The sequence below is a fragment of the Oryctolagus cuniculus genome, chromosome 11 (assembly GCF_051225735.1).
Source record: "Oryctolagus cuniculus isolate XC-2025 breed Fujian yellow rabbit chromosome 11, ASM5122573v1, whole genome shotgun sequence".
Taxonomy (NCBI): Eukaryota; Metazoa; Chordata; class Mammalia; order Lagomorpha; family Leporidae; genus Oryctolagus; species Oryctolagus cuniculus.
Genome location: NC_142877.1, coordinates 39,356,782 through 39,368,904, shown reverse-complemented (window position 1 = coordinate 39,368,904; position 12,123 = coordinate 39,356,782). Strand labels below are relative to the sequence as shown.

Below are 12,123 nucleotides of genomic sequence, written 5' to 3'. Positions count from 1 at the left end.
AATCAGTTCAAAGAAGGCTAAAAATATTCTTTAAATGTAATGTTTAAATGCAGCTTTCCAAAAATCAAACATGTATTTTAAAGCAACCTTGACATCTCCAGAAGTACATAAATGAATTTAAACCTGTCAATGACCTACTTTAATGAAAGAAATTACAACCATCTTAAATAGTTATAATTTACCTTTATGATGGTGCTCAGAAGTTAATTTTAGTATTCAGAAATTAGAACTTGTGAAAATTTAGCAAAATTAACCATAAAGAAGAGAACAGTACAGCATATACTTCAGGTAAATAGAGAACTTAGTTGGCCCATTCCTGAAGGTAATACTATTGCTAAAAATTCATGATGGGCCCTCATATAGTTTAGAAGAACCAGAAGGTGAAAAAGTCCAGTCCCTAGAGTCAATACCATACATACCAGCTATGCTTACACATATTTAAACCTAGATATAACCATTAACGTGGGTCTATGGGTTTATTGTTTCTTTCAATCTCCACTTTTGCCTTCCTGCTTAGTAGACAGAACCTGATTTTGTTTTCTCAGGAGCATGTTGTTTCCTAGAATAAAAGACTGCACGTCACAAATGAATATCTCATCAAGTTCAATGACAATGTGGGTTTTCAGGGAAATTTGCTTAAAGAACACTCATCTTCAGAAGTCCACCTTCTTTATCTTTTATTTATTTTTTAAATTTTGCCTCCCTTATTTAAACTTACAAGAGCCCCAGCAGTTTTCAGACCTGCTAGGTATGGAAGCCACATATTAGAAGGTACAAACAGAAAATAAGAGCTCGAATCTTCAATGTCCCCATACAACCATTCAAGTCTGTTTAGACAACTTCTACATGAGACAGAAATACATTTCTATAGCCTTTAAGCTTCTATTATTTTTCTGTAATGAGCAGCTAAAGTGATTTTTAACTAATATAACTAGTCAAGTCACTTTTTAGATATAATCAAGGGCAATAAATTAATTATCCAGATAATTTGCCAATTTTAACTTGATAAGATATTTTTGTAGATTCAATTTTTCCTGTCCTCTGTGCTGTTAACAATATTAGTCACCTTTCCTAAAATACTAATATGTCTCTTAAGAAAATAAGCTCTGTGGAAAATTTATTTTAATAATCCTTTCTCCACACATGGTAAGTAATTTAGAAAAAATTACTGGAAATCCAACTCCTAAAAAAATTTTTCCCTCCAAATTCTCCCTTCTAAATAGTATACAAGATATAATTTTTAAAAACTGCAGATTTATGTTTGCTGAAATAATTGAGGAAAGAAAAATAATAAATAGAAATTAGTAATCCCCTACTATTCTATTATATAATAGACATTTTTATTCAATTCTCACAATACAAATTTTAGGTAGTCAACATTAATCCTCATTTTTTAAAGGTAAAGGTACTGATATATAGAGATATCAAGTAATCCCTTCATGGTCTTTAAATAGTAAGTCCAACTCAAATTCCATACTCTTATAATACATTTTTATACAACATGCATTGGCATGTGATGATATAAAGAGCATTTTTTACTTTAAAGTCTTTTCTATTATTTCTCTTTCCATGATTCTGTTAAAAATCAACTGATTCTTAAAAAAGGAACAATAGTTATATCATTAATTTTATCTTCAAAATAAAATAAAAATTATACTGAAACCTTCTGATGAAAGCCAGAAAATTTTTTACAACCCTAAATTTATTTACAATCTTACCTATTTCAACCTCAAATATGAAAAGAGAAAGTAAGAGCAATATAGGGAGAGAAAAAAGAGAACAGACGAATGGACCTATTTATGTACATTTGAGTCTTATATTCTATTGTAATTGTATACTCTTTTCTCCCTACTATATTATAAATATTTGTTCTATCAAAGTTTTCATGTACCTAACCTACAAATAAAAATATATCTAGTTACAAGATTTTACTATCAAAAATTCCCAGTACAGGACCACCTCTCTTCTCCATGTCACTCTGATCTCGATCTTTCTCCTCTAACCAAGAATAAAGAAAAAACAAAATTTCAATACTAATTTCCTTTTCTTTTCTTCAAAGTCACTCACATATATTAAGGTCTCGAGCTACAGTCATGATAAGCCAAAGAAAGCCACAATATGAATGTAAGCAAAAGAAACCGCAACCTCCAAATGTATTGCTATTTTAGAATTAATATTAAAAGTGATTGTATCATCTGCTAAATGTATGTTCATGTCAATAGCTTATAGCTATTGGCAAAAGGCATAAATACAAAGTTAGACATGAAGAAAAGTAGTATCCCACATATTGAAACCAGTTGAAACAATATTTAGGCCAACTCAAGACATCTCTATTATAAATTATTTTCTGGAAAACTATTTTTGTGGTTTACAACTATAGCAAAATTAATTTTCTTTAAAGTGTCACAAAACTTAATAACCTCTTGTGGTTAGTATAGTAATAAAAATGTATTTCAAATTAAGTGATGTTCAGAACTTACCACCACCTCCTCCAAGAAGACTGGCATTTGCTGTTTAAAAGAAAACAAAGCAAAAGACATTAAGTAATATATGTATAATATAATATGTCAAAATAGTTCAAGAAAAGGCTGGTAATATTAATGTGTCTTACACATACACCTACAAACAAAATATATATTTTTATGGAAAAATAGCCTTTATTACTGTTATAATGTTATGAAAACTAAAACATTTCATTTTATCTTTTTCTGTTCAAATGACTACTTTTATTACATACTTCCCTCCAATATTCAAATTCTTTCATTTTCCATTCTATATCTAAATTAATTTTCTGAGCTCGCCATTTTATCACACTGAGATAGAACAATGTTATTTAGGCAATTTTAATAATTTCAAAAGACAATGTAACAAGAAAGTATGATGATAATTTAAATTAAATTAAACATAATCAAACAAAACTATCTCAAGACATTTTGCAGTAAGAAGTAACTTTTAGACAGTAACAATTTATTACCTTTTATATTAACTTTTTAATTGGGGGAAAGAAATAAATGTTAAATAATTTCATGCCATTTCTTATCTATTTACCAATTAATCCAGCACACATATTTATAGAAACCAAATAAGTAAAAGAAAATTCCATTTGCATTCTTTTCAGAGGTTAAAGTTTTAGACATTTCCATTGTATGTTTTTCCTAAATTATTTAATAACTTTATACCCATGTTTTTCTAAACATAATACCAACATAATAAGACAACAATGTTTTTCTAAACATATAACCACAAATTGTTATAAAATTCAGTATACACTGTACTTAGCTTTAATCTGTAGAGTTCTTGTGTATCAAAGGTATTATTTCATGTCATTGAATAAAAAAATCTTACTGCATTTTCTCTCCTTTGTAGAGAAAAAATAAGTTAACAAAAGATAAATAAGCCATTTTGGAAAGAGATGTGAAGGTCCTTTACTTGAATTTTAGTGTACTGTCCACAGACCAATGCATTGCCCTAATTTAAGAGAAGCAAATTTCAAAGTGCTGATAAGTTAATCAATAAATAATGGATCGTTTGAAGAGCAAATGTCCAAACTCATAGTTCCTTTGAGGTTAAATATTTGATGGCCTGGCTGATCATTGCAACATGAAATATAATATCATGAAAATGTATGGACAGCAAATGCCCTTGAAGGCCTTTCAATATGTCATCTAGAGCGTCACATTTTGTTTCATAGGATCTTCCAAGTATAGGACTGCCTAATTGCTGCTCTTAGCTTTCCTCGGTGCTTTTGTCACAAACACAGACCCAGCAGCACTGCTATTAATCAACCACAAACACACTTCACTTTGGATGTCATAAAATCATCTGTCACTCTATCACTTAGTTCCCAAATCCCTCTGACATTGCAATCAAAAAGTACATAGCACTTGCACAGGTGGTAACCATAACCCAGTGTTCTACCCCAAATCAAACTTTGTCACTACTGAAGGGGTAACTGTTGAAGGGATAAGAGGACAGACATTGAGAATTCTACATGGCTTCAAACCTCTTGATGGATGAAGAGGATTTCATTACCAATCTGTCTCTTGAATAATCCAAATACTTCCCTAAATTTAGCTATGTGTATTTTATAAACCACATGACATTTCATCTCAACTGATATTTTATTTTCATATTTGACCAAGAACAACTTCTCCATATAATGTGAGTGGATTAGGGGAGAAAATGTAGGAAGTAAAATTCCAGTCCTGGCTAACCATCAAGACAGTTTATGGCTATGAGTACTCATGTCTACAAAAGCATATCTGGTAACATTTTAACATCATTACAGAACTATTTTATAAATTCGCAGCATTCTACATAGGACACAATCACTTTTAAAATAGTTTCATATGCATTACTATTCATGTAACAGAGTCTTACTCTAAGCTGCTTAAGCATAATCAAAGCAATTCCAATAACTATAATCCTAATAATGATTTTTCCAAAGAATCCATCAAATTCAAGAACAATTTATTTTAAGGACAATTCTGTCCCTTAAAAAATTTTTAAAAGTTTGACTTTATTAGCAAAAATATATAGACAATTGCTTCAGGAAAAGCAACATAAAATTAGGCAAAAAAGTGAACTTTTACTGTGATTTCTATTATTACTTTGCCAGCACAAAGCACTCCAATAACTGATTACCCAACATTTATTGACCTGGTGTGTTAATATTATTTCTTCCATTTTATAGAAATAAGGATGATTTTTGTGTCTAAAAATTAATACTCATGTAGTTTCTGTTTAATAATCAACAATGAATTGAAATACATTTCAATTAGATCAGAAGCTCCTTAAAGACACGATCTGAGTTTAATGATTTTGTCTACCATCTCAGAGAAACTTCATCTTAATGACCCCCTGTACATGTGTGTTTGTTTCTTTATCTTCTTTAGAATAAGATTATATCAAATTGTGGATCAAATCATGAAAAAATAAAGTTAGTATATGCTACCAGTTATCTTACATTACTGGAAATTCCTAAATGGACTACATGCCATAAAAGTATAAGTAATGCAAGACAAAAGTCTAATTTATCAGACACCTTCCATACCTTTCCTCTAAAGATTTCAAAGATCTCTCTAACTTGTATAGTACTGAAATGTGGGCCATGTGACCTCTATTTGAATTCTACTTCAGTGATTAAATAAACAGCTTGGTGGTTTGGACAAGTCGTCTTCAACTATCTTATTTATCTTCTTACATCAGAAAATTCAGAATCAGTCAGAGATGGAAAACAGGTTTCAAATAATTCTCACTGATTTATTGAAAAAGACTATCTGTACTTCTGATTTGAGAAAGATTCTGAGGCCAAATCTGGGCTCATTGTGAAAGAGTATCACAATTAATTAAGAATGTTGGTTGTGAGTGGGATAGAGGGCATTGAAATGGCAGCACACATGCCATATATTAGGGCTGTCTCAGAAGAGACAGTTTTTCATTCAGTGAAATTTTTCTCAATATCATAAAAGACCAAAAGCAAAACTGCTAACTTAAAATGTGCCAACACTGTACTTTAGCATTCTTGGTAGCTCTTACAGTTTATGATCCTGAAATAATTCAGTCTTTGAAATAACCTGGAACTGGGAGATGTGATCTATGTCGACCATAAGCCAAACTGGCCTGGTAAGTGTCTGAAATATTCCTTTATTCTGCTTTCCCAGTAATTTATATTATCTGCAAAGAAATTATTTGTTTTCCCACACTATTTCCACTCCACCCAAAATGTTCTGTCAAACAAGCAACAGTCCAGGAGACTAATCTTTAAACATTGATTAAAACTATTTGTGCAAGGTTTTTGTTTATATGTCATCATTAGAAAGGAAATTATAGTCGTTTTCATTCTAACAGAATCCTGACCACCTAGTTCAGTTTGTTTATTCTGCTTTCTTGTTACAATGGAGCACATGGGGTGTAAAATGATTGCTGGCAAAAACTTTCCCAGGAGTTCTACCTAAAACATCAGTTTCATTCAAAACATGTTATCCCAAAGATATAAAAGCTGCAGTATCACCTTTTGGAGTGGCATATATTATGTTCCCTATATTTTGAAACCAAAAGTAGGAAGTGCTAAAAAAAAATCTTACAAGATTAAAATCCTAAATGCAAACTTTACTCTAGAACCACTTTACATAGGGAGCAATCATCTCAATGGACAGCTGTGGAAATACAATCTACATAGACAAATACAGCCATCTATTTGGCAACAGACCGCTGCTGTTCCTGCTTTACTAGATTTACACCTTCTAAACAAAATCAACAGAAAGCCAGAGGTTTCAGGCAACTGTATAATTTCCTGCTTTGAAGTTGGCAAAGAGAGGAAATTAAGAATAGGCTTAACTGCATCACATGTAGAAAACAGGCATAAATACATGATTAATACATTACATTTCATGCTTGCTGTGGAATTCAAAGGAACCATTGATTTTTCCAGGGTCTGTGTGGTTTGTATAAGCTGTAACTCACTACAGAGCCACAAATAGAACACAATGACCCCTACTGTTGGTAAATAGGTGAAAAGGCATCAGGAATTGCAAGACTTACTTGAGATTATTAAAAAATAAAACAAATTAAAACAGAATTACTCAGTTGAAGTACAAAGGAGGAGCTGGAACTGCCACTGTTCTGCCAATCTCACCTTACTGGGCTCAGATTCTTAGTACTCAGTGACTTCTAGGAAGACTGAACTGAGAGGAAAACCATTTCTTTGGAAAAACTTCATTCCACAAAGCAAAAGGATAATGAGGATCAAAGATGTTAAGTAACACGTTTAGGATCAGATACTGGAGAATCTACCATATAATAATGCCAACTTAGGTGTTTAATAATACAATACCTTCTTCTCCACAAATTATAAATATGTATAAATTTATGTCCATATATGTAAGGGTACTTTAAGAACTTTGTGGAAAAACAGAATTAAAATATCATACATATTTTCCATGAACTGTTTGAAGTACTCTTGAGAATGTGTCCAAAGCTGATCACAGAACACAATGTGTACGCAATCTGCTGATTGCCACTCTACAGAAATCATCTAATTATTAAAGGGTAAACTAAAGCAGTAGGCAGTTCCTACAGTTATATAATGCATTACAACTAATGCAAAATGAGAGAAATCAGCATGTGCTTCTATATACCAGTGTCATCTTTCTTGACACTATATTCTAGATCAATTGTAATTTTGATAATGATAGTACTGGCTTGGTTACAAAAATGGGATTTCTTGAGTAACCCAATCTGGGCCTTTCCAAAGAGTGAGCAGGCATGTCTAAATAGGGAGAAAAAGTGAATTCAACTGTATATTAGCTTTGTGGTTATACGATACAAGACACTTGAACAGCAGTTTTAACTTGTCTTCGACAAGAAAGGTTTTGAATACAAACCAATTTTCAATTTGAAAACGGAAGACAGGCTTATTTGAGGGAATATGATACACTTTTAGTCTGATTAAAACATAAGCCTGAACTTGCACCCTTATATACACAATTCTAGGGGAGGCTGGCTAATTTGTTTCAATAAAACCAGACAGCAACTTTAAGAAAAAAACTGTTTTACATAACTCCCTTTTTTCATATGTCTTATAATGTTACAGAATACTTCTTTCTTTCCAACAATAAAAGAGTGACTTTTTTTCAAAAGTTTATTTTAGGTTACACTTTAAATAAATAAGCCAAAAAAATAATTCTCAGTCATAGATGGGAAGACTGAGATACAAAGAACATCAAAAGAAAAGGATTTGGAGCTAGTGGTAATGCATAGGGTAGCACGTTCAAGGACACTTATGAAGCTATAAAGCCACAAAGGCAGAGCTCATGCTTATTGTTATCAACGGCACCATAAATGATTGTTGGCGCAGAGCAGATACTAGATAAATATTTACAAAATACATAGCTAGAAGGGTGAAGGGAGCACAAAGGAATGCGACAGAGAGAGAAAGTACTATTCCAGGACAGGTAAGAGGGCTACATAATTTCACAGCCAAGGAAGGCTGTGCTCAAAGGAAGCCAAGCAAGTTCGATTTCAGAAGCTACCATCACGGTTCAGAAAGTTCCTTACACTCCAGTTGATAAATCTCTTGTAGTCTGTTTCTGAATGAGTAATTTAGTAAAATAGTGGTCACACTACAGGTTAGGCAAGAGCAGGAAGTTGATAACCTACATGAATGCATTCCATGGTACCTGGTACATGTAGAAACTCAACATGTAAGCTCCGCATTACAGTGTCACTTCTGGAAACCACATTAGAAGTTAATAGAAACTATTTAAAGTATTCAGACAAAGCTCTAAGCTTGCTTCTCACTGTAGTGTGGGATCATGGTCATCTTGGAGAACCATAGTTCTCTGTCTCTGCTCTGAGATGTTCTGCTCTGGGCCCTCCTCAGAATCTGGGAAAGAAACTTGACTTTTGCACAACAGAGAGTGAGAAACAAGGCCATCTTCAGATGTTTTTAATTCTGTCTTTTGGATGAAGTCAATTTAAAAATAAATGTAAAAGCCCACACCAATAATAGATGAGAATATTTTCATATTAAAATGAGCTCTTTCCTCTTTTGGGTTATTTTGAATATTTGTTTCACAGAGAACATTGCCTGTTTTATGCTAGATATTTACTCTATTCCTCATGACACACTCTCAACTGTTCCCCTTTTCTCTGCCAAAAGATGCTGACCTACACATTTGGGACCAACAGGCTCTCTTACCCTTTTACTCCAGTTGGGTTAAATCAATGGGGAGACATGGAAGGAAATGTTGTAAAAATCCTTGTGTGTGTGTGTTTGTGTGTGCGCATGTGTATCTATATACTGCGGAATAAATCCACCAAAATATTCATGGGTAAAAATGGATGCATTTTTTTCAAATTTAAAATTTTTTTAAAGATTTTATTTTATTTGAGAGGTAGAGTTACTGGCAGTGAGAGGGAGAGACAGAGAGAAAGGTCTTCCTTCCGTTCGTTCACCCCCTAAATGGCCGCTACGGCCTGAGCTGCGCCGATCTGAAGCCAGGAACCAGGTGCTTCTTCCTGGTCTCCCACGTGGATGCGGGGGCCCAAGGACTTGGGCCATCTTTTACTGCTTTCCTGGAACATAGCAGAGAGCTGGACTGGAAGTGGAGCAGCTGGGACTAGAACCGGCACCCATATGGGATGCCGGCGCCACAGGCAGAGAATTAACCTACTGTGCCACGGCGCTGGCCCCAAATTTAAGAAATTTTAAAAAGATTTTTTAATTTATTTATTTGAGAGGTAGAGTTACAGACAGAGTGGGAAAGACAGAGAGAAAGGTCTTCCATCCACTGGTTCACTCCCAGTTGGTCCCAATGGCTGGAATGGGCCAATCCAAAGCCAGGAGCCAGAAGATTCCTCCGGTTCTCCCACACAGGTGCAGTACCCCAAGGACTTGGGCCATCTTCCACTGGTTTCCCAGGCCATATCAGAGAGCTGGATCGGAAGAGGAGCAGCCAGAACTAAAACAGGTGCCCATATGGGATGCCGGCACCACAGGAAAGAGTTTCAGCCCACTATGCCACAGCACCAGCCCCCAAATTTAAGAATTTAATACAATTATTAAAATGCGTGCATGAAAATAAATCAAAATTAGCAAAAATTTCACTAGGTATATGCTAGGGAAAGCCCAAACCATCTATATTGTTTCATGTGTGTCAATAACTGATTTGAATTAAAATGTTTCAGCACCCAAAATGAAGTTTAGATAGTGGGGCTGCTTCTGATTTAAACATAAAGAGATTTAAATTCTAATCAGTGAAAAGTTTTTTACTTGAAAAGATGCTGTTTCTGCTTGATGTCAAATACATACATTTTAAAATGCTCTGATTTAAATTCAAAAATAATAAAGCCATCTCAACTAATGGTGAGACTCTTACTTCCTTTTCATGTTTACTAGAAACAAACCATGAAGGACTTGAACTTCAAAGCAAACTAAAAACTTAACTAGAAAGGATTAGAGCAAGAAAATTCCCAGTACTTTCTAATTAAATTCCTTACAAATTCAAAGTTTACTTCAGAAGCTTAAGGTTAAAGAAGTTCAGAAGATATTAACTTATTAGAAATGTATAGAAAATTTATCAAAAAAAAAAACACAAAGAGATGTAAGAATGTTTCAGATCAATAAGAATTTCAAGGCTAAGTATCTTGTTCCCATGATAAATCTGACTTTCCTGTTCCTATTCACCTAAAATTTGCCATTAAGTACCTTCATGTGTGCTAAACAGCCTATTAGGCATGACTGCTTTTATGTGAGAAGCGGAGAAGGCTGAAAAAGGATGGAATGCAATAGTTAAAAATAATCATCAGGTAATTACTCCTGGGGCCTGGCTTCAGCCTGGCACAGTCCTTGCCATTGCGACCATCTGGGGAATGACCCAGCGGATGGCAGAACTCTATCAGTTTCTCTTCCTCTGTCCCTCTCCTCAGTATCAGGAAGGAAGAACATAACAGGCAATCTCTTATCAACCTCACTACATGGTTTACTTGGCATCTTCATTTACCACTGTTTGGAAATGGATATGATCTAGAAAGTTATTTTAAGTGCTTTGGCATCCAACTATCCTAATTTACATATCTAAATACCATTAAGTATGTAGAATAGGGTCTAGTACCTCTCTAAAATTGCTCATAACTTAAAATAGATAAACCAATATTATCATTAACACCTGGTAAAATATGGCCAGGCATAGGTGGCCACATGGCATTGTAGAATGACGTCAGTTATATAGTCTGACAAGCTTGGGCATGAATCTTAGCTTTGTTATTTACTCATTGTTTAACCTGAAGCACCTCAGTTTTCCTTGTGGTGTTTCATTTTGTTCATCTGTAAAAAGAAAATAAAACTGGCATCACAGATATGGAGAATAATAAGGTAGCGACTAGCTCAGTTCCTGCTACATAATGGATGCTTAATAAATGTTAGTAATCAGTATTACCACTAATATTGCTCATTTTTAATACCTTAGTACTGAATAGTCCTAAGGACAATCACCAACAAAACACAGGTAGACCTAATTTTATGTAGATAACATACTAGATTTCATTTATGCAAACTTGGGGAACTAAGTTCAGATTTTCATATAGAAATACACTCATACATGGTGAGCAGATTGACTGATAAAAACATAAACATTGATTTAAACAACAATATAGTCAATATACTCAAAGGGCATCACCAATTGTATTCTAAAACCAAATGGCCAGTTACAAAAGAGTTTTCAGTGAAAAAATAAATTCAGAATTCTAAATTCTGTATCTCTCCTTCAAATAAATAAAAAAATTATACACTGAATCCTAACAAAAATAAAAAGTTTATATTTATTTAATTTTTATTAGGGGCCAGACATATTACTAGTTCATTTAGTCCCAACAAGAAGACAGATTGTATAGTATTTATTATTCCCATTTTATAGATCAAAAAAATGGGGACACTGGTTGACTAACATGACCAAAACCAAAGGTCAGACCCAGTATTTGAAGACATGAATGGTACTCCAGGGTCATACTCTTAAGTACCTCCCTAAGAAAAGGCATATTCCACAAACTCTACAAAATATAACATGGTAACAATTAAAGTAGAAGATACATAACTCATGTTTCTGTCTTTTTTGTGTGTGTATTTCTTCCTTTTAACCACTGTAATACATGAAGATTTTCTCTAGCAGTGCCAAATCTATCTTAATGGTAAAGAAAACACAATAGTACACCTTTTTTTCCTTTTTTCCAATCCAAACACACCATTTTAAAGCAATATTCTACTTTAAGTTTGTTAAAAGTCTTGTTATGCAACTAAAGTGTGCTTGGCTCATGGAGGAGCTGTCTTGGTTCCTCACCCTTGCTCATTAACCCTAACACAATAATTGGATCATCAAGCAGTTCTGATCCAACTACTTGCACTAAATTTGACTTGTGACATGGCCAAATTATATAAAAAATGTTAAAAATGAGCTCCTGCATGATTCATTTCTATCAGAAAGTCATACTCTGAATCATCAAGCCAGTGGACAACTTGTCATATACTTTAATAAGCTTATAAAATTAGAAAATATAGCCATTACCAAAATCCAAACAGAAATATACAAATATACTGAGATGATAATTTTCTAAACATCTACTATT

At 33.5% G+C, this 12,123-nt stretch overlaps 1 protein-coding gene across 4 annotated transcripts in view; it reads right to left on the bottom strand.

Moving 5' to 3' along the window:
- The window catches only part of MACROD2 (mono-ADP ribosylhydrolase 2), a 2,169,899-nt gene that overhangs the window by 1,655,356 nt on the left and 502,420 nt on the right, over positions 1-12,123 (bottom strand). For all 4 annotated transcript variants that reach the window (XM_051846213.3, XM_051846214.3, XM_008256366.5 and 1 more), the window contains one exon: positions 2,481-2,510. In XM_051846213.3, coding sequence (XP_051702173.2) covers positions 2,481-2,510 — 30 coding nt within the window. The remainder of the gene's footprint in view (positions 1-2,480; positions 2,511-12,123) is intronic.